General features: G+C 34.1%; 2 protein-coding genes and 1 long non-coding RNA gene across 4 annotated transcripts; all 3 read right to left on the bottom strand.

Annotated features, from left to right (window-relative positions):
- Window positions 1-223: 223 nt before the first annotated feature.
- Window positions 224-1,803, bottom strand: LOC141698698 (uncharacterized). Its single transcript, XR_012565208.1, has 2 exons — window positions 906-1,803; window positions 224-755 (listed from the first exon to the last, which is right to left on the bottom strand). It is a non-coding gene; the product is annotated as an uncharacterized LOC141698698 (long non-coding RNA).
- A 7,721-nt stretch (window positions 1,804-9,524) lies between these two features.
- On the bottom strand, window positions 9,525-10,142 carry LOC141695789 (uncharacterized). Its single transcript, XM_074500005.1, has one exon. The coding sequence runs from the start codon at window positions 10,140-10,142 to the stop codon at window positions 9,525-9,527; it is 618 nt and encodes a 205-aa protein (XP_074356106.1).
- A 2,114-nt stretch (window positions 10,143-12,256) lies between these two features.
- On the bottom strand, window positions 12,257-23,597 carry LOC141696685 (DUF724 domain-containing protein 6-like). Of its 2 annotated transcripts, none has more exons than XM_074500798.1 (8): window positions 22,941-23,597; window positions 17,263-17,679; window positions 16,656-17,039; window positions 15,474-15,582; window positions 15,280-15,381; window positions 15,002-15,198; window positions 14,277-14,715; window positions 12,257-13,570 (listed from the first exon to the last, which is right to left on the bottom strand). In XM_074500798.1, exons 1-8 carry the CDS (start codon window positions 23,394-23,396, stop codon window positions 12,744-12,746), a joined length of 2,931 nt encoding a protein of 976 aa, XP_074356899.1. In that variant the 5' UTR covers window positions 23,397-23,597; the 3' UTR covers window positions 12,257-12,743. The 2 variants fall into 2 exon arrangements, with proteins under 2 accessions (XP_074356899.1, XP_074356898.1); XM_074500797.1 differs by having other exon boundaries at window positions 14,277-14,718; window positions 22,941-23,595.
- Between the last annotated feature and the right edge of the window lie 534 nt (window positions 23,598-24,131).

Here is a 24,131-nt window from a genome sequence, read left to right as displayed (position 1 = left end):
GAATTTAGCTTAATTCGACCGCGCGCGGTTGAATTAAGCTAAATTCGACCGATTTTGAATCGGTTGTAATAGAGGGAGTCGAATTTAGTAGTTCGGTCGTATTTAACTAAATTCGACCGTCTAATTACGACCGGAAAATTACAACCGTTTAAATTCGACCGGAAGAATTCGACCAAGGGCGGTCGAATTTGATTTTTGACAAAAAAATTGAATATCACGCCCAAATAGTTAAATTTTATGAAAAAATTTAAAAGTCCCGCCCAATAATTAAATTCAACCATATATGGTCGAAAATACAATCTTAAATTCGATGTCCTTCAGTCAAATTTAAAGAACACCATTTTAAAAAAAAAATCGCCGGAATTTGGAAAGTTTCCAAAAACCGGTGAGTTTTCCCACATTCCGGCAGCCCCAAGACTTGTACCAGTAGTTCCAAAAGATTTCTCAATCTCTTGCATCTTCTCAGAATGAAGAGTCTATAGATCTTGCAATTTAATTTGGGCGTCATCAGTATGAATTTGTAGATCTTGTAATTCACTTTCAGCGTCATCAATATGACAGCCAACTGAATTAAGCTCTGGTAAGAGCCGGGAAATGTGTAACAGGTAGTGTAGACGATTAACAAGCCAACTTATACTGAATCCCAATTTCTGCAGTTCAGCAAATATGTCTCTGTACTCAGCAATCACCTTAGCATCAACCTCAGTCAAAGGTTTTTTTGTGAAGTCAATCACCCAGTTGCACAACATGTTCAGCTTCAATTTATAAAATTTCTTGTTATTAGTTGTAAGGTGTTCAAAGGTGCGTGGGTATTTACTCATAATCTGATCAAGCAGACCAATAAACTCTGCTTCAACTTCATAGCCCCGCACCCCAGAGTAAATATTTGCCCTAGAAGCGCTCACCTGATCATTACATGTCCCTTCAACCAAAGCATCAACCTGAACTTCAGAATTCTGCACCACGTGCTCTTCTTGCACCCCCAACTTCTCAATCTTGGTTGGAAGTGATGGCCTCCTCAATCTCCACATTTTGAGATTTTACAGAAGCGGCCTCTGTATGAGGAATAATTTTCTGGAAAAAAAACCGCAACATTGGTAAAAATATATCTCAGGAAATAAAAAGAAATATGTCATTGATGAGCAGCTTGGTCTTGGATAATAATTTGAGCCATAAGTTCTACAGCAACAAGACCACCTGAAAAGCTCACAAGACCTGAACACTTAATGGGTTAAAAAATAGATCTGAAAAGTGAAAACTAAACAATTCATTCTCACTTACAGATCTCAGTAAAGCTACATGACATTACTTAGAAGATTTTAGGCGACCACTTTTCTCAAACATGGTGATGACGACTTCCAAAGGTGCCATTTCCATATTTATCCGTTTATTATCTACTACTCAGTACTCACTTTTCTACTTTACCTTACCTTTTGGGATTTTGATCGGACACTAGTTACACTTCGATTCAGGGCCTCTATCTTGAAGAACACCGGGAGCATGGCTTCGATTCAGAGTATATTCTCTGTTTTTTTCTGAAAAGAAGCAGGGGAGGGGTGGTACTGGTTTGTAATTTTTGGTCGTGTGTTGGTGAGGGATAAATGGTAGCTTGGCAGTAGCAAATTAGATACACTCACTCAGCCTCTCTCTCGCTCTGTAGCCGCCTCCCTCTCACTTGGCCGCCGTGGTCAATTTTATGCACTGCATCTAGTTTATGTATGTAAATAAACCCTAGTCACCTGTGTTTTTTTCTGGGTGATCAACTTGGGCTGGGTTTACTTTTTTCTAATTTCATGTATCACAAAATTACTTTGGCCCACTACTTATAAATAAACTAAAATACATTATCTCGAAAAACATAATTATTTTTTCAAGAACTAAATTTTAATATTTGGATAAATTTTATTCTCTACCATTCACATATTTTTCTTTAAAAAAAGTTCAAAATATAGTATGAATAAATAAACTAAGTAAATATAATAATATATAAAAATATTTTGACTAGTACAACTACCTAGTGTTTAGTCCTGAATTGGTATTTCAATTTTTTTAAAAATATTTTTCATCGATCCAACCATATGTATGTCACTAGATATATATATAAAAGATATAACCAAAGTTTCATATCAAAATAATTTTATTTGGGTTGCCATTTTAAAAGTCAAACATCAGTTTGACTAGTACAACTAGTCCTGAATTGGTGTTTCGATTTTTTTAAAAATATTTTTCATCAATCCAACTGTAAGGATGTCAATAAATATATATATTAGTTTTATAACCAAAGTTTCAGACCAAAGTAATTGTATTTGGTTTGTCATTTTAAAAGTCAAGCATCAGTTTGACTAGTAAAACTAGCTAGTATTCAGTCCTCAATTAGTGTTTTGATTTTTTCAAAAATATTTTTCATCGATCCAATTGTATGGTTGTTAATAGATATATATATATATATTAAATATATAACCAAAGTTTCAGATCAAAATAATTTTATTTGGTTTGCCATTTTAAAAGTCAAACATCAGTTTAACAAGTACAACTAGTCCTGAATTGGTGTTTCGAGTTTTTTAAAAATATATTTTATTGATCCAATTGTATGAATGTCAATATATATATATATTAGTAATATAACCAAAGTTTTAGTTCAAAATAAATTTATTTGAATTGCCGTTTTACCGGTCAAACATTAGTTTGACTAGTACAGATTACTAATGTTCAGTCCTAAACTGGTGTTTTGAATTTTTTAAAAATATTTTTCATCGATCCAAACATATGGATGTCAATCGATATATATATTAGTGATAAGACCAAATTTTCATATCAAAATAATTTTATTTGGTTGCCATTTTAACAGCTAGGCATCAGTTTGAGTAGTACAACTAACTAGTGTTTATTCCTGAAGTGGTGTTTCGATTTATTTAAAAATATTTTTTCATTGATCCAACCGTATGGATATTAATAGATTTATTGATTAGTGATATAACTAAAGTTTTAGATCAAAATAAGTTTATTTGGATTGCCATTTTACCAGTCAAACATCATTTTGACTAGTACATATAACTAGTGTTCGGTCCTAAATCGGTGTTTCGAATTTTTGGAAAATATTTTTCATCGATCCAACCGTATGGATGTCAATAAATATATATATTAGTGATATAATCAAAGTTTCAGATCAAAATAAATTTATTTTGATTGCCATTTTACCAGTCAAACATCATTTTAACTAGTACATATAACTAGTGTTCGGTCCTAAATTGGTATTTTGAATTTTTAAAAAATATTTTTTATCGAGCCAACCATATGGATGTCAACAGATATATATATATATATTGGTGATATAACCAAATTTTCAGATCAAAATAATTTTATTTGGTTGCCATTTTAACAGTTAGGCATCAGTTTAACTCGTACAACTAACTAGTGTTTAGTCCCGAATTGGCGTTTTGATTTATTTAAAAATATTTTTCAATGATCCAACCATATGGATCTTAATAAATTTATAAATTAGTGATATAACCAAAGTTTTAGATCAAAATAAATTTATTTGGATTGCCATTTTACTAGTCAAACATCATTTTGACTAGTACATATAACTAGTGTTGTGTCCTAAATCAAGCATCAATTTTATTTTTTATCAAATAAAGAAATTAGAAAATTCTTTTAGCGCACAATTTATTTTTTCAAGAATTACATTTTTTTATTTGGATAACGTTTATTCTCTCCCATATTCATAATTTCAAAATATTCACTAACATTTAAATAAGTTTTTTTAATAAAAAAAATAAATTTTAAAAAATCCTAAATACAACCGAATTCCATTGAAATATATTTTCAAAACGGGCGGGAAATTTCCCTCACTTTTTTCGAAAATTTAAAAAGTCTGTGTAAATTTCCCGCCATTTTTAAATATAAAATTTGACTGGAATCGGTTGAATTTAGGAGGGCCAAATAAATTACTTTGTTGGAAAATTCCCTCCACTTTTTTATTAGGGCTAAATTCGACCGAAAAAAAATTCGGTCGAATTTAGGGGTTAAATTCGACCGATATAGTTTCGACCATTTTAATTTCAACCGTTTTCGGTTAAAATTGGTTGTAAATACGACCGTTTAAATACGACCGTTCGAATTCGACCGAGGCCGGTCGAATTTAGCCGTGTCTAAGGGATTTGACCGCCAGCAGTCGAATTTAACCCCGGTCGAATTTAAATCAGTTGTATTTAACCTTGTTTTCTTGTAGTGTATAAGTGAAGGAACTTAAGTATAAAAGAGTTGGAGATTAAAGAGAAGAAACTTGTTCTCAACAATCCACACAACTAACTCACACAGAAAAGATATAAACTCACACTTGTATTTTCACTCAAAATATTATATAAAACTTGATGATTACAAATGTTGAAAGAGTGTCCTATTTATAGGCCTCCATGGAACCTACTACAATATGTCACTCCCTAGGTACATGAAAAGCTAAAGGTCATAATCTCAAAAGACCATGAACTCAATCTCAAAGGTCTATTATAGGTGCTTCCATGAACATTCAATATTATTAAAATAATAATCTAAGTTTAGCTTATAATTATTTTAACACCCCCTTAAGCTAAACTTTTTTCTCATGCCAAGTTTATTCTTCAACTCCTTAAAAATATCGGGCCTCAAAGGTTTCGTAAAGATATCACCAATTTGATCTTGTGACTTGCAATGTTGAATCACAACTTCTCCTTTCTTCACCAAGTCTCGGATAAAATGATATTTGATTCTTATGTGCTTACTCTTTCCATGAAATACCGGATTTTCCGTGAGTGCTATCGCTGACTTGCTATCACAATAAATAATTGGACTTTTTTTAGCGGCATGCTTGAGATTCTCCAACACCCATGTGATCCATAATGCTTGACAACTAGCTAATGATGAAGAAATATATTCCGCCTCCGCTATTGAGAGAGCCACAACTTGTTGTTTCTTTGACATCCATGTGATTGCACAAGAGCCAACAAAGAAAACATTTCCTGAAGTACTTTTACTATCATCAACACTTCCGGCCCAGTCACTATCACAATATCCAAGCACCTTAGAGTCAGTTTCCTTTTGATAATAAAGTCCATCTCCAAGTGTTCCCCGAACATACCTCAAGATTCTCTTTCCGGCCTCCCAATGTGTCCTCTTTGGTTGCTCCATGAATCTAATAATCAAGCTAACACCATATGTGATATCCGGCCGAGTGGCGGTCAAGTACATCAAACTCCCTACAAGACTTCTATATAATGTAGGATCAACAAATTTAGAATCATCATCCTTACTTAATTTCAAGCCAACTTCAACGGGAGTACTACATGGTTTCGCCTCTTCCATTCGAAATTTCTTCATCAAATCCTTTGCATACTTTTCTTGAGAGATAAAAATTCCCTTTTCATCTTGCTTTACCTCAATACCAAGAAAGTAGTGAAGTGAACCCAAATCGGTCATCTCAAATTCTTGCATCATATTCTTCTTGAATTCTTCAATATCATCATGATTATTTCCCGTAAAAACCAAATCATCCACATATAAGCCAATGATTGTAATTTTATCTTTGTTCTCCTTTATGTAAAGTGTATGCTCAAATGGACACCTCTTGAATCCCATCTTTACAAAATACTCATCTATGTGGCTATAACATGCACGTGGGGCTTGTTTTAAGCCGTATAAAGCCTTCTTCAACCGATATACTTTATTTTCTTCATTCTTCTTCACATAGCCCAGTGGTTGATCAATATACACCTCTTTTTGCAATTCGCCATTCAAAAAGGCAGATTTGACATCCATTTGGTGAACTTGCCACATATTTTGTGCGGCCAAAGAAAGTATCAAACGAATTGTTTCAAGGCGTACCACGGGAGAAAAAACTTCTTTGTAATCAACACCATACTTTTGTTTGTAACCTTTAACCACCAATCGCGCCTTATGTTTCTCAACTTCACCTTGTGCATTCATCTTTTTCTTGTAAACCCACTTGACTCGAATAGGTTTCTTTCCTTTAGGAGCTTCAACTAACTACCATGTTTGATTTCTTTCGATTGCATCAATTTCTTGATCCATGGCATGCCTCCATTTATTTTCTTTAGCGGCATCTTCAAAAGAGACCGGATCCGCATTTGCATATAAGACAAAATCAACAAACTCATCTTCCAAAATTCTTCTTGTTTCTCCATAGAGATCCGCCATAGTTCTTGTCTTTCTAGGTAGAGATTCGGAACTTGAGGATGATGATGAGTTTGGCGGAGTAGGTGGAGTGGAGCCTTCTTCTTCAATTGGATCAAAGACATCATTATCAAGAAAAACACTTGAACTTTCTTTCTCATTCTTCCATTCCCATGAAACCTCCTCATTGAAGATCATATCACGACTAATTACAACCTTTCTTGTGATATGATTGTATAACTTGTATGCCTTGAAAACTTCACTATAACCAACAAAGATGCATTTTTCAGATTTGTCATCAAGTTTGCCTCTCTTTTCATCGGGCACATGAGAGTAACAAATGCTTCCAAAAATTCGGAAGTGAGAGACACATGGCTTCTTGTGGCTCCAAGCTTCTTGTGGAGTTTTCCCTTGTACACTTTTAGTAGATGCATGATTAAGAACATAACAAGCACATGCCACCGCTTCAGCCCAAAACATCTTAGGCAATCTTTTTGTTTTCAACATACATCGAACAAGCTCCATAATTATTCGGTTCTTCCTCTCGGCTACTCCATTTTGTTGAGGGGTTGAACGAACCGTTAGTTGATGGTGAATTCCATGCTTCCTCAAAAAACTTCCAAATTCTTCGGACATATATTCACCACCATGATCGGATCGTAGTGTCTTTAAAGAACAACCACTTTCTTTCTCCACATATGCTTTAAAATCTTTAAACACTTCAAATACTTGAAATTTTTCTTTGAGAAAATAAATCCACATCTTGCGACTATAATCATCAATAAACGTGAGGAAATAATGGCTACCTCCAATAGAGTTTGTGCGCATGGGTCCACACAAATCTGAATGTACTAATTCCAATGGCTTTTTTGTTCGCCATACCTTGCCTTTTGGAAATGGATCTCGATGATGCTTTCCAAAAACACAATCTTCACACACTTTATCTTGCCTTTGAATATTTGGGATGCCTCTCACCATATGACCTTTACAAATCTTGGATAAAGTGCTAAAACTCAAGTGATTATATCAAAGATGCCAAAGCCAAGACTTGTCATTCACAATATTAAAAAAGCATGGAAGAGACTCATTTTGAATTTTCAATGGAAACATTTTAGTTGATGTCATCTTGACTCTTACAACAAGAAGGCCATTTTTGTCTCTTATATCATAAAAATCATCTTTAAAATTCACATGATGTCCCTTTCTTAAAAGTTTCCCAACATTTAAAAGAATATGCTTAAGATCGGGAACATAATAAACACTAGAGATATAGTTTGTACCTTGCTTTGTTTGGATTGGAACATCTCCACACCCTTTGATGACGAGCCTATTATTGTTACCCGTCTTGACTTCTCGTTGGACGCTTTCATCAAAAATTCACAAAACAATTTTTATTTCCGGTCATGTGGTTGCTACAACCACTATCGATATACCAAAATAGACAAACTTGACTCGAATAGGTTTCTTTCCTTTAGGATCTTCAACTAACTCCCATGTTTGATTTCGTTCGATTGCATCAATTTCTTGATCCATGGCATGCCTCCATTTATTTTCTTTAGCGGCATCTTCAAAAGAGACCGGATCCGCATTTGCATATAAGGAAAAATCAACAAACTCATCTTCCAAAATTCTTTTTGTTTCTCCATAGAGATCCGCCATAGTTATTGTCTTTCTAGGTAGAGATTCGGAACTTGAGGATGATGATGAGTTTGGCGGAGTAGGTGGAGTGGAGCCTTCTTCTTCAATTGGATCAAAGGCATCATTATCAAGAAAAACACTTGAACTTTCTTTCTCATTCTTCCATTCCCATGAAGCCTCCTCATTGAAGATCACATCACGACTAATTACAACCTTTCTTGTGATATGATTGTATAACTTGTATGCCTTGGAAACTTCACTATAACCAACAAAGATGCATTTTTCAAATTTGTCATCAAGTTTGCCTCTCTTTTCATCGGGCACATGAGAGTAACAAATGCTTCCAAAAATTCGGAAGTGAGAGACACATGGCTTCTTGTGGCTCCAAGCTTCTTGTGGAGTTTTCCCTTGTACACTTTTAGTAGGTGCACGATTAAGAACATAACAAGCACATGCCACCGCTTCAGCCCAAAACATCTTAGGCAATCTTTTTGTTTTCAACATACATCGAACAAGCTCCATAATTATTCGGTTCTTCCTCTCGGCTACCCCATTTTGTTGAGGGGTTGAACGAACCGTTAGTTGATGGTGAATTCCATGCTTCCTCAAAAAACTTCCAAATTCTTCGGACATATATTCACCACCACGATCGGATCGTAGTGTCTTTAAAGAACAACCACTTTCTTTCTCCACATATGCTTTAAAATCTTTAAACACTTCAAATACTTGAGATTTTTCTTTGAGAAAATAAATCCATATCTTGCGACTATAATCATCAATAAAAGTGAGGAAATAACGGCTACCTCCAATAGAGTTTGTGCGCATGGGTCCACACAAATCTGAATGTACTAATTCCAATGGCTTTTTTGTCCGCCATGCCTTGCCTTTTGGAAATGGATCTCGATGATGCTTTCCAAAAACACAATCTTCACACACTTTATCTTGACTTTGAATATTTGGGATGCCTCTCACCATGTGACCTTTACAAATCTTGGATAAAGTGCTAAAACTCAAGTGATTATATCGAAGATGCCAAAGCCAAGACTTGTCATTCACAATATTAGAAAAGCATGGAAGAGACTCATTTTGAATTTTCAATGGAAACATTTTAGTTGATGTCATCTTGACTCTTACAACAAGAAGGCCATTTTTGTCTCTTATCTCACAAAAATCATCTTTAAAATTCACATGATGTGCCTTTCTTAAAAGTTGCCCAACACTTAAAAGATTATGCTTAAGATCGGGAACATAATAAACACTAGAGATATAGTTTGTACCTTGCTTTGTTTGGATTGGAACATCTCCATACCCTTTGACGACGAGCCTATTCTTATTACCCGTCTTGACTTCTCGTTGGACGCTTTCATCAAAATTCACAAAGCAATTTTTATTTTCGGTCATGTGGTTGCTACAACCACTATTGATATACCAAACATCATCAAGTGACTCTTCTTGAACATTGCTAACAAGAAGCATACTTTCATCTTTCTCCTCAATATCCTCATGTAGAAAATTGGAATCTTTTTCATCATTAATTCTTTTATAACAATCTTTTTTCATATGCCCAATTTTATGACAATAATGGCATTGAAAATTAAAAGAATTACCTCTTCCTCTTCCATTTAAACCTCCACGAGCTCTTCCTCTTCCTCTTTGATTTGAGTTAAAATTTCTACTTTGCACATTTCCTCTTCCTTGTCCTCGAACCCACGAAATGATCATCTTCCACCTCTTCCTCTAAAACCACCACGACTAGTATCTTGAACTTGAAAAACTTGCTCGGAAGGAGAGGAGTCAAATTGCTTGATGCGGAGCTCGTGAGATTGTAGTGAGCCCAACAATTCTTCAAGAGAGAAAGTATTTAAATCTTTTGATTCTTCTGTGGCCACAACAACATGCTCATATTTTCTAGTCATACTGCGAAGAATTTTTTCCAAGACTCTTTTATCCGAAATATCTTCTCCATTAACACGAAGTTGATTAACAATTAAAATTGTTCGATTATATAATTCCTCCACCGTTTCACTTTCTTTCATTTTTAGTAAATCAAACTCACCTCTTAGAGCTTGAAGTCTCACCATTTTTACTTTTTCTTCACCTTTGTAGGCCTTGTTGAGGATGTCCCATGCCTCCTTTGATGTTGATGCCGTCGAAATTCTCTCAAAAATTACTTCATCCACAGCTTGATAAATAAAGTAGAGGGCCTTCTTGTCCTTCTTTCGGTTCTCCTTTAAAGTGTTCAATTGTTGCGGTGAGAGATTGGCTTGATTTGCCGATTCTTCATAACCATTTTCAACTATCTCCCAAAGATCTTGAGATCCATATAACACCTTCATTTGGATTCTCCATTATAATTCTTTCCCGTCAAACGTGGAAGTTGAGGTTGCAACATATTGTTGCTGGAAGACATCACTTAACCTGGCTCTTGATACCACTTTGAAGGAACTTAAGTATAAAAGAGTTGGAGATTAAAGAGAAGAAACTTGTTCTCAATAATCCACACAACTAACTCACACAAAAAAGATATAAACTCACACTTGTATTTTCACTCAAAATATTATATAAAACTTGATGATTACAAATCTTGAAAGAGTGTCCTATTTATAGGCCTCCATAGAACCTACTACAATATGTAACTCCTTAGGTACATGAAAAGCTAAAGGTCATAATCTCAAAAGATCATGAACTCAAAAGTCTTGAATCTCAAAGGTCTATTCTAGGTGCTTCCATGAACATTCAATATTATTAAAATAATAATCTAAGTTTAGCTTATAATTATTTTAACAATAAGGTTAAAGACGTCTTTCGTGTGAAAATGATCTGTACCAAAGCTTGTAATCCTTTCGCTTTGTTCCCTTCAAGGAACTCAAAACCTCAACATACTTTAGGGGCAGAAGCTGGTATCACTTATCAGCCTTGGCGATTTTTCTTACAATATGGCAGCAAATAGCCCCTGCTAAACTTGAACAATATACTTATGTCATTATCTTGATAAAACAACTAATGTTTCATGATCTATCTGAAGTCTAGGTGAAGGACTCTCAAGGGCATGCATACGAAGCATTTGGCGAACACTTTGATCTTCAGTAAAAACTTTTCTTGACAAATGTCCCAGCAAATAACACGATAGTTCGAGATCGAATATGTGAGCTCTGCAAAGTGGGCAGCTTGAGTGAGTCTGAAACCATCGATGTAAGAAACATGAAAAACATGACAACAATTTGGTAGATGTTTTATCCAATCGCCTTCTTCTAATTCACCCAAACAATGCACACTCTGTTGTTTCTTCACCAATCTCTGCATCATTCATCTTTTTGAACTGGACTATTGGCAAAGAGCGGGCAATATGAGAGTCCAGTCCTTGGCTCTGAAAATTCATAAAAAAACGAGAAATTTAAAACATCAGCCTTTGATGATTTTGATGATATAAATGGATAGAGGATGATCTAGGATTCAATTTGATTACTAGAATGCATGATTCTGTTAAGAAACGAATGAGATATTCATGTTTTAATTTCTCAAATATGTGTTAATGGTGAAAATGGAGATGGGGAAGAAGACATGAAGAAGATGAAGTAGAAAGGACTTATTTACGTACACAAAGTATTTTTTACTCTCAAATATGTGATCATTGTGTAAAAATACAAAAAGAAAAACTTTAAATGATATAAATACAAGATACTTGAATTGTTTGGTACCCTGGAAATTAAATTATAAATTTAACATAGTAATTATGTGGTGGCCCCAGGAAGTAAACTCCGCCACTGCACTGCACCCACAGTAGAGCGATGGGGGCAACGATGATAGAAGTAGCAAAGAGATTCCCTTGATAAGTGTTGTATATAAAAGCCTAATGTTCTTAGCTCCATTAGCTTGACCACAAATTGGTCCCAAGACAGAGAAGCCAGTGACATTAGCAAAAGTGAAGCCAAGTGTGCCACCAGCCAGCTCCGGTCTCCAAGCCTTCCAAGAAAAGAGGAAGTTATCACTATTCTGGCAAAACCACATCACATTCATGACAATCAATGGAACTGCTAATCTACTCTGCCTTCTGATCTCCTGTAGCCACATCAATCTAGGAACTGTAGGTGAAGATGACTTAGTGACTGTCTCATTCTTTCTTTCAGTGAAAATGAAAATGTGATAAAATTGTACAATTGTTATCTCAGGTACTACTAATACGAGCTCTCTTAGCTGGTTATGATTTGGTTATTCAATTACAGTCTGTTAGGAATTATGAGCTGGTTATCAAATTGCAGTTTGTTAGGAATAAATGCCAGAATTGTTTGCAAATAGCAGTCTCTTAGTCTCTTTCTGTAGAGTTACTGTACTTTACAAACACCGAGAGATTTGATATATTACACTTCAAACATTAATTCAGAACCCATGGAAGTCAACAATACTCTTTACCTTGCCATATAATTTAAATATTCTCAGCTAATAACCGAAATTAAAATATAAAATTTAATAAATTAAAACATAAATTATATTCTTATATCTAATTAAATTTGAACACAGACATAAATATACAAAAACGGAATCCGAGCCAACAAGCTACAACACAAACATGCAAAAGCTAAACTTAAACATAAAAAACTGAGTAACTCAACAAAAACAAAACATGTAAACCAGGCACATTCACCAAACAGTTCAAGCCAACACAATCTAGTCTACTACAGTCACTTTGAGACACTAACGAATAAGATGGAAGAGACAAGTCATGGATAAATGAGAACCCCAAAAAAAGAAAAAAAAATAGGCAAGCAGCATCCCCTCATACATTGATAGTCCATGGTCGTCGCTGACTGAGACTTAAGTACCACATACCTGCTGTCATTATTTTGGATTATCATGACTTTTGTCCTTTTAATAGAACAAAACAAAGATCACATAAACTTCCATTCTAACCTGCCTACTCTCTACAAATCACTGAAGTATCATCCCACTTGCCAAGGGGCAGCTTCTAAGGCTTTAAACTCCAGGTCAAGTTTCCTGATGTTATTATTAGCATCATCAACTGTTGATTTCAGATGAGTAACAGTTGAATCTTTCTGCCCTTTCGTTGACAAAACTAAGGCAAGCTCTTCTTGCAGTAAAAGTATGCGATTATTCAGATCTTTAACATTTTCTTCCTCTTCCTCTATCTGATCTGAACCTTCCTTTGCCTTAGCCTCAAGTACTTCCCGCTTGTTCTTGATTAATAGCAACTGCACTACACGATCCCGTACTATATTGACATCAAACCCATTATCTTCCAAATCATGAAGAGTTTCCACAGTATCCTCTATAATGCTTTTCGGGCCATCAGGTTGCAAGGTGCAGATCTTCTCAACAACATTGACAAAGTCAACCATTAAAGCTATTGCCAATCCTTCACGGGATCCCTCTTTTTTTGAGAACAATGTTCGAAAGTGTGGATTCTGTGGGAACAGGTGAAATACCTGCATAGACTCGATACTCTTCCAGAGTGGGCTGCTTTTCACAAATGGTAAAATATGATCATTACATTGGGAGGATCGGATAACAATATCTTGACTACAGTTTGTAGTACATTGCTGATTGACTTCCCTCCCTTGTGAGGTGCCTGCAGAAGCAACTAGCTTACTTATGGCATCAGCAGTCTTTGGAGGTTCCAACCACATTGAGAGAGGTTCGTCATCGGACATATTAAAGGGTAACCGAACCGAGGACGCTTCTGCTTCTTTCACCAAACCATCCTGTCCATTAACCTCTGCAATTTTTCCAGCACTTGGGACTTCAAAATCTGCAGGAAGGCAAAAGTACACAATTGCTTTAAGTAACAATGAAACAGAAATAGCCGGTGACAAAAAGGCTCAACAAACAGATCCATTTGTAAATGTCTGATTGGTGTTTTATACGAGTAATTTAGTGCTCCATTTGTTTGAGGAAATCCAAAGGAATGAGAGTTCAATGAAATATTTACTACTTGTAAGAAATTGTTACCCTACATTCCAGTCAAATATTTAAAATAGATCTGAATCCCACGAATCTAGGTATGAGTGATGATTCCTACTTCCTAATCTTACCCTTCAAAAAGAAGATTCAATAAAAATTTGTAATCTATCAATCTTTTCTTCCACCTTTCATCACCACAGCAGGAACCAAACGGGGGGCAAGAGTTTGTGGGATGGTCAATTACTTGCATCTTCCCAAAATCCAACCAATGGATGAAGATAGAAACACATGTTTCGTGCTGAACATGCAAAGAAATCTCAAATCACCCTATTATAAATTTCATACTCTTTTCTGCTAGCTACGATTTAAGATTTCAAAATAAAATGAATAAGCTGCTGATAGTTACATCATAAAGCTATGTGCATACTAATAAACTGACTCAGTGCCCAAGTAAACACTATGGAAGCAGCTCAGATCTATAGTCAAGTAAAATAGATGGTAAAGGATGTAGCTTATGTGATCCATGACAGTTGTACGACAGATACTGTTTGTACCTTGATTTGGAGATCCAGCATCTATGTTTAAGGCTTTTCCTCTTTTTAAAGAATCCTTTTCTTGTTTTCCTGCTAAAACTTGCTTTCCTTTTTTGCTTCGAAGTTTATCCTTTTTTGCAGTACAAACTTCAATCTTACTGCTTGATTTGCTTTTCTTATCTACTAAACCATTAACGATATTTTTAGAACCTCCAGTCTTTTCCTTATTGAACATAGAACCCTCCACCTTTGTTGCTTCCAGTCCGACAACTACTGGCAACACGACTTCTGCGGAAGCCATATCTCCAGAAGTAACACTTCGATTTCGCTCTGTAACTTTAAGGCGTTTAGCCAATTTGCCTGCCTTTTGCTGTCCAGCTATAGGGCTTTTATGCAACTTGGGTGGTCTTCCCCTTTTCCTTTTCTCGGTGCTCTCTATATGTCGTTCTAGTTGATCAGCCTCCTAGAAGCATAAGAGTCGTCATGAAGTATTCAAACAAAGCTAAAACAGATGTTTGCAGTTCAACCTATGACTAGCATATAGCTAACACATCACAGTAACCATTATAATCAACAGGCATTGGTTTGATTGTGTCCATCTTTGTCAGAGACTGGCATTGGACACCAATTTAAGGCATTTTAATATAAATTAAAACTGAAGTGACTGTAGCACGCACAAAAAATATCAGCTTACGCAGCATAAATGAATTCTACCATAGCACTACAGCCCTAATTTACACTCATACCTTGATTTTCTCAACTGGTGGATCCTGGACTAGCTGCTGATCTCCAGAAACATCTAGCAAGACTTCAACGGGTAGGTTTTCAGCTTGGCTGCCTTCTATTACTGCTTTTTCTGAATTATGAGTGATTGAAACTTCTGTAACACAGTCTTTCTGAACAAGGTTTTCTTCAGTACATTTAACAGCATCATCATTTTTATCTGCAGAGAAAGCATTCTCATTAAAGAGCTAAAATCGTTGTTTAAAAAATATTTCCAAGTAATTCCAGATCAGCTACGTGCCTCCTGGTGTTTCTGCATTGCTTATTTGAGCTATTGGCAGCACTTGGCTCTTCCCTCCTAATTTTTCTGGTGTACAATGTTCTAGTTCACCAACTGTTTTATCTGGAGAAGGCAAAGCATTAACAACATTTGTCATCTGTTGGGGGAATGTATGCATGTTTTATCAAATAAGGTGTAGAGCATGAGTGAAATACCTGCTGCCAAAGCTTGTGCCTCGGTTATCCGCGATTTTTGTCTCCCCGCACTTCTCAAGCGTTGTGGAGTATGGTACTCAAGTTTATCAACTTTTTGTCGTTTACCTCTCTGCAGAAGTACCAATTAGAATGAATAAAAATATTTGGTCAATAAGCAAAAGGCTATTTCAAACCAGCACGTGTTACTCTGTAAATAATTACTTTTGCATTGTTGTTCCATCGGATTGGCATACCACCAACCACTCAATCATGTGAACTCTTGAATATGAATCATATACATAGCTTCAATCTCTCTCGACACAATTATAGTGCAAAGTCAAAAAAATCTGAAGGATTCATAGATACTCCCTTTGTCCCTAATAAGTAGTCACTTTAACTTTTTGCACGTATTTTAAGGTGCATAAAACTGATAGCTCTACAAATTATTTTTTGAATTTTTTTTCTTCAAATAAAAAGATTAATGTAAAAAAAAATTTCAGGAAAGAAAATTCGAAATTATAAGTGGAGCTATCTTCTTTATGAACCTTAAAATACATGATAATAGTAAAAGGGACTACTAATGTTGGACAGGAGGGAGTATAAGATTGCCGAGTAAAATCTTCCCACTTCAGGAACCATGTATAATGTCAGGAAAAGGATCAATTATTATATTACCCGAGCAAGCTCAATAGGGTATGTCAAATGATTTATCTCTCTACAATTAATCACAACAGTTTAAACTGGGAATGATCTCTGGTAAGTTAGAGGAACTCCTAGATAGGGAGGTTATGTTTTACAATTATTATTTCATATATAGTGAAGAGTTTTCCTAGGCACTAACAAGACTTTGATGCGGAAGCGGTAAACTAGAACTTGCGAATGATATCTTGCAGGTACAAGAAGAAACAGTAAACAGAGAACTCTGTATCCGAGAACTGGTGACTCCTTACCATAAGATGAAATTATTTTGAAAGGAAGAATCAAATACTTGAATGAGAAATTTAGATTATTGATAAGCCCAAGATAAACTCATATACTGAAGTTTAGCTTGATGACAATATTTGCAACGATATTTCACCTTCAATGCATTTGCTAGTTCTTCACAAACAAATTACAATCAATATAACATCTCCGTCTCAAATGAATTAAAAAAAAAAAAGGAAACCACATAGAAAATATTCGATGAAAAAATATCTCACTTACAGCTCTCTTTCCTTGCGAGAAGTTCTCTGATGGCAAATCAACCATGGACTGTTTTAAGTTATTGGTTCTAGCACCGCCATTGATTGATGTAGAAGTTAAATGTATGCCTTCATCTAAAGGGTTCACTGAAGATAGATTCACATGATCTGTTGGGAGAAGTCGAAGGTCGGAATTATTTGCATGTTGCATCTTTTTGCTGCTCTCTTCAGAAACAGCATTCACCAGCTTCACTTTTTCGTTTTCGGATGTTGTAGGTGCTTTTAAACTAGGAGGTTCCCACTCCACTCTTATGTCCAGAGTATTTAAGGAATCAGAAGTTCTATTTTCAGGAATTCCCTTTAGTGCACCCACACTATCTGGTGAGACTAGTGAGGCAGGTACATCCTGAGACAGCAGTGCAATCAACTTGGAATATTTAGATACAACCGGCAAAGACAATACAAAATTACAACAAAATAATAAAAACTAGACAGTAACATCTTAAAATTTTAAAACAGAAGGATGATCGCGACAATGACAAAAATCTACAGCCAGAAAAGTACATTTAACAGATAAATATAGTGATTGATGAGTATATACTTTCCAGGAGAGGGAAAAGAGGTCATACCTGGGATGTATTAAACCAATTCCCCTCTTTCCACTCCATGTGTGGTCTTATGTCTGACTGATTCACTAACCTCTCTTTGTTCGTTTCCTTGAAGAAAATATTATACTTATTATCAGGAAGTTTTTTGGTTATTACTCCAGTCCACCAACCCAACTCAAGGTAGGCATCCACCTTCTCTTGCACATCATAATTTTTGCCCTTCAACTGAGGAGGAGAAGGCCGAATATGTAAAGAATCAACTTTCACCTTCACAGAGTCATGTTCACCATTTTTCCCAAGGCACTGATACTCTACCAAGAAAGAGCCGTTTCCTGTGTCTTCCAGTACGATTGCTGGGAACCAAACTTCAGTATTCTCAACTTCCGCAAGAGAAACTTCTACCTGTTTCCCTTTGCTAAAAAGCATCCCCGTTGATCTCTTTATTAAAAAAACAGAAAAAGGAACATCACAATCAGAAAATTGAATTAGTATTTGTTGTGAACTGTCAGGTTCTCCATGAATGTTTGTGTGTTTTTAGATGTATTTTTGGTATTTTCTGGTTTATAAGTGCAGAAATAAGAGGTTAGCAGAGAAACAGAGGGATTCAGAGAGATTTAGGCAGAAATGAGAGAGAAACAAGAGTTCTAAGCTAGAAACCTTAGAGAGAAAAAGTTGTCATAGAGAGAGAATGAAGCTTGGTGGAAAAGTTTCCAATATCTGATATTCAATATAACATTCACACACAGTACAAGTATCTATAGACAACACTGACTGAACAGTAAATAAACGGTAAAAGCCACTTGTAGCCTTACTTAAGCAACACAGACATAACACCTACGTACTACACAGAACACAGCACATCACTACTAACACCTCTAATTCACACATGCTCATTTTTAGTATCAATGCAGGCTAACCTGACAACAACTAAGCCTGACAACGACCAAGAGGCCAATGGCTATCATTTAAGCCAGTGACTTCAAGCCATTTTTTACTTTAAGCTAAAAAATGTATGATAGTGTAATAAGTTAAAAAATGACTTGAAGTTAAAAAATCAGCTTTAAGTCAAAAGTTGGTAGGAGGTACTGTTTTGAACTACTTTATTTTTGTTTGTTTGATAGAAGTTAATATCATCATTCACATTTTCAAATTAATGATTATATTTTTATTTTCCATTTTTAATAACTCATAAGTTGTACAGAACAATGCATTTCCCAAACAAATATCAACGCGAAATTTTTACTATTCACCCATAACTTGTAAATTTAAGCCATAAGTCATTCTTTTAAGCTCACCCAAACGACCTCTAAGAGGATCTCTATAGGTTAGATGTGATGATTCCAGTTTATGAAAAGCAATCATGAAAGCTAATGTGCTTACTCATTCCTATTTAAGACATTAAGCAAAAGGATTCCAATGGCACAATGGTTTATCCTCGACTTTTTCTGAATCATGAAACCAAATTTGCAATGGATGCTATTTTATACATTTAATGAACCTCGTGTTTAGGGTTCCCACGAATATAAATTCTTCCTTATAGGGTGATCCAATTTTTTAAAAGGAGAGGAGATATTGTGGACAAAAGGAGGACAAGGGAATTGACAACAATTGTTGAATATTATATATACACTAGTTTTAAGCCTGTGATTCGCGCTCTCTTGAAAAAATTTAACTTTCACATACTTTAATATATTGTATATATCTTTACATATATTATATTAATTAATACATTCAATCTTAGTATAAAGGTAAAGCAAAGTCCTGCTCAAAGAAGCGAGAAAGAAAGGTAGGATGTACACTACCTTAACCCTACTCAAGAGAGTCAAGAGGCTGTCACGGAAAATAACCCACAACACGTTGGAAGCAAAAGTCAAACCAAACTGGGCACGTAAACTAAATTTAATTTTTATTCATCTTAAAACCTAAATAAGTGAAAAAATTTCATGCGGTTGAGGATCATAAAATAATATAAATACATACTTTGATTACACATAAAAGTTATAAAGCTAATCTGAGAATCTAATGTCACAGATGAGCTCATTAAATTAGAAACAGGAGTATATACATTAAGCATGTACAAAGGGTAGCCTAAAAATTACATATATTAAAAAAATTAAAATAACATTTCAATCGCATGACCAAGTAGAATTACGTTTAAATAAATATTATTATTGGTTATATTTTACAAATCTATATTCAATTACATGAAGTGTTATTAGGTAGAATTACGTATAAATAATAATTATAATGGTATAATGGTATTATCAACCACACGAAAAGTAATTAGGTAGAATTATGTATAAGTGAAAAATATTAATCTTTATTCTTTGCATACAATAAGAGAATAATTAATATGAAGCACGGATGAAACTTTTCACATTTTACAATATTTGAATCAGGTTGTGGGTTTATATATATATTATATATATATATATTGGGAGTAACCAAATCTAAAATAGTTGATTTTTTAGTTTTGCAAGTTTGATCTGAAAGGAGATTTACTTTAGTTTCGCATGTGAGGGGCATGGGTCAAAAATATTAAGTTTAAAACAATCAAAACTACATAACTTAGTACAGCGTAGTTATCAAGTATGAAAAATATTAAAAAATAAAAAACATTCCAAACCTTAATAATGTGCTATTGAACTTTTATGCGTATACAGAATAATATTAATGATAAATTAATTACAACTGATTAGATGTTTTAGTCATACTAGGTAAGTACTTTTGTATTAATATTTTCTTTTATTACGATTGAGACATAAAGGAGGTGTTTCCTTCTCAAGACCATGACCATATAACAACAAATCTACCACACAAGTACAAATCTAAAAAATATCTCTTGTAACCAATCCTAATATAACTATAATATACCTAGACAATCATAGATACTATTCCTGAATAACAAATATTAATCCTCATTAATAATGTATAACTGAGAAACATTAATTTATTACTTTGTATGAATCAATAAATATTTAAAATTTTGATTATTTCCTAATGAATGTATCTGTTGATACAATACCGAATATTATCCATTATTCCCAAAAATTTTATCATTTTCTTTTACTTAGGTTATATATACTGATATGTGTAAATTAAAATAATTAAAAAATTATTAATTTTCACTTATTTTAAGGTGTAAAACAAATCTCCATATTTATTTCTAAATTTTGTTTTTTGAATGGAAGTACAGCTTTGAAATTTAACTGAAAAAAAATGTAAAAATGAGTAACGAAAGCTTGTAAAAATGAGTAACAGAAGCGCCTTTCTTCACACCTTATACTTGCAAATAATCAAAGCGATAATTATTATTGTATAGAGGATTTAACTTTCATTTATTTACTGAATAGACCAACTAATAAAAAATAAAATAATGCATACACTCGATTAAAAAAAAATCAACTTATGGAATCTAAACTTTGGGTGTCTCATGCTTACAAGCTTTGGATAGCCTGCACTAATTGAGCAAAATAATTCTTTTGTGAACGTATTAGCGACTATTAACATGGGCACAAATTTGACAAAAGAACATTTAAATAATTTGATTGGCATGTAATGAAGAAGAGTGATTAATTCTTCAAATTTGAAGAACTAACAAGTAATAAAGATTAAAACATGTTAATTTTGTTATAGATATGGCATTCCGATACAGTTAACGAAAATGAAATTGAATATACAGATAACTAATAAATAATTAACCAAATATGTATACTTGATCTATACACATGAACCAGAGTAGAAAGAAAGCATGAGGACACGAAGAGAAAATATTACCTAATGTCACTTAAATCGGTGTGAAACGGCCAAACTCGGTGAAAATCTCACTGAAAACTTCTCATCGCGGCGGCATTATGAGATAGGTGAAAGTTGTGTTATAAGTTAAGGGTTGGCCCTAGGGTTTTTTTTATTTATAGAAGGAGCTTAAGATGGGCTATGGGCTGTTAAGGCCGTTTTTATTTAGCACCCAATGCGCAAGTGGGCGTTTGTCGAGTTATGAAAAAGAAGCGTTATAAAATGGGCTCGTCTTTAAGTTCTCTTTTATTTATAAAATGGGCTTAAAACAAATATGGGCTTGATATTAGGATGGACTGTTGGACATTGTAGTTCGAGACAATAAGAAATATGGACTAGTGAAATAAAAAAAATTGAAACATAGGCTTAGGTGATTTTAGCCCAATGATTTTTTCTCAAAAACGTTTGGATCACAATCCTGACAAGTGGAAGAATCTCGATTTCAAGCATAAAAGGCTTGAAGAAAAATGGAAGCTAACTTCTTAAACAATAAGAACATGGAATAAATTCTAAAAAATTGTACCTGATTTCCAATGGAACTACTCAGCTAAACTAACCCTCCACCATTATTTAATAAATGAAACTACTTTAGACTAATATATACTACTGCTAATGATTTTAAAGATAATATATATACCGTTCAACAATAATTATCTTCATTTATGTTAGATCATTTATAGTATTTAATAAAACACATACTGCCTATTTTCTTAATTATATTATTACATATTTCAAAAGCAACCCGGAATAATTTACATTATTAATTATATTATTTTCATGCTGTATTAATACAACTATTACTTAACAAAAAAAAAAGTTAGTTCTTGTTTATAGACATCTCTACATGGTCTGGCTCAGAATAATAACCTTTATGAGCAAAAAAGGTAAGAATCTGTGAAATTTGTAACTATGGTTATCACATAACATGATCTAATATTCTCCATAATAGCCATAGGACACAATAATTAAATGTTTACACTCATGTTTTAATAAAACTACTTGTGTATACATCACTTTCAATTCATTAAATTAATTCCCTTTCATTTATGTTGTTATCCACATTAAGAACTCTTCATTCTCAAAAGAGGGGTTGTCCCTTTTACATAACTCAAGTTCATTTCATTAGTGTAATGGATCCTTTGAAGCACCACTATTCCAAAATAAGGTACATTTACTTCCTTTTATTTCAATACTTAACACTTTAAGAATTTTGAGACTAATTCTCAAATTTCTCAGTATCCGTAGGTTCACATTTAAATCCTCTACATACTCACACACACATCGCTTAGTCAACATTCTATTCTATTATGCACTTGACTGGTTACAAATATTAAGTCTTTCAAGACTAAAAGAAAAGAAATATAAAAAAGGTTCCCCAACATTCACATTTACATGTACGTCCTCAAACCAACTCAGTGGAATCAGTTTAGTTTCTTATTTAACCAAAATCAACCTGTTTGTGTAAAACCGGATTAGTCATAAAAATGGGTGGCTCTAGTTCAATTTGAATTTTAAACCTTAACAAATCACAAAATCAATCAATAATCTTTAATCCAACCACACACTTCTAATTTTTCTACCTATATTTCCTCATATCTTAGACAGGTCCAGTTCCACCGATTTCAAAAGCAGTGGATAAGTATTAATTTCCCTTAATACGAACATCAATAACTGCATATACACACACAAATATCTCTTAAACCGGTCCGGTTCAACCAGTTCCAAAAGTAGTGCATCATCAATATTGCATATCTACACACAAAAGTATCTTAAACCGGTCCAGTTCAACCGGTTCCAAAAGCAGTGCATAATTATTAATTTTCCTTAACATCAATCATTCCATAAAATTACAAAAACACAAACAAAACACAGTAAAATAATCCAATTACAGAAATAAACAATACCTGTTTCTTCTTCGGCCGAATCCATTTCCCTCGGACCCAATCGCGATGAACCCGTAAATCCTCAGCTCGAAAAACAATCAAATCAGGCGGGTTCGTAAACGTCACCTCAAACCTCGAATTCTCCTCAAACACATTAGTAATCATCCCAGTCCACCACCCATCTTTATAAAAAGCATCCACAACATCATTAAGCTTAAACCCTTCAACCTTTTCGGGTTCTTTCGGAGGAATGGGCCTAACAAGACTGGAACTCACAAATTCCTTCAGGGGCTTCGATGATTTCTCATCCAAAAGAGTTTCATACTGAACATAAACATGATTAGGCTTTTTTCTGGGATATGGGTCAATGATTTTAGCAAGAAACCAAGCACCAGTGAAGCCTTCTTCTTCAGATGTGACTTCTACACGAGCGTTTTTTGTTCTACAAGAGGCACTTTCTGGAGATGTAACACCCATTGTTGTGTGTTTTGAGTTTTGAGAGCATTTATTTATATAAACCCTAGGGGGTTATTTTCACTTTAAATTGTTGTGGAAAATGTTTGTATTTATGTTATTGAGTAGCGTCATTGTTGTTAGGGGATGGATAGAGATTGTTGAAATTTTGGGACAAAAGACAAGAATGGGAGGTGTTTGGTAAGTTGTGTGTTTATCTCTTAGGTTGGGACTTGGGAGTTGTGTAATACTGGAAAATCGAACACTTTATTTTCAATTTTATCCGCAAAAATGGTAAATGTTGTTAAATTGATATGGTTTGGTAACTTAATTATTTAATGCAGATTCGATTTTTGAAAATTTAGGTTAATGTCAGTTGAAATGGTAACCATTTAAGGTTTTGTTTTAATTACTTCTATCATCACATACGAATTCGAAATTTGAATTTACAAGTTCAAATGCTCAAAATGGAGTATGTGTTAATTAAGAGTTTGGTTTAGCCAAACAAATAAATTAACATCAGTGTTTTAAGATGGGGAATAAGCGGCCGTTCAACTCGACTTGCTGTCCATTAGCTACACGAAAAGAAATATACAAAAGGAGGATTTTATCACAAAACGTTTCGGTTATATTTTACATTAAGTATTTTTAAAGATTAAGTGGGGTGTATTTCATCAATATTTTAAAAGATTTTTAAGGATTTTTAAAACTCATGGTATTTAATTAGATATTGAAAAAAGCGTTTAAAATCCAGAGGCA

The sequence above is a fragment of the Apium graveolens genome, chromosome 11 (genome assembly GCF_009905375.1).
Source record: "Apium graveolens cultivar Ventura chromosome 11, ASM990537v1, whole genome shotgun sequence".
Taxonomy (NCBI): domain Eukaryota; kingdom Viridiplantae; phylum Streptophyta; class Magnoliopsida; order Apiales; family Apiaceae; genus Apium; species Apium graveolens.
The sequence above is the reverse complement of the archived record's forward strand: the minus strand, read 5'-3'. Positions and strand labels throughout refer to the sequence as shown.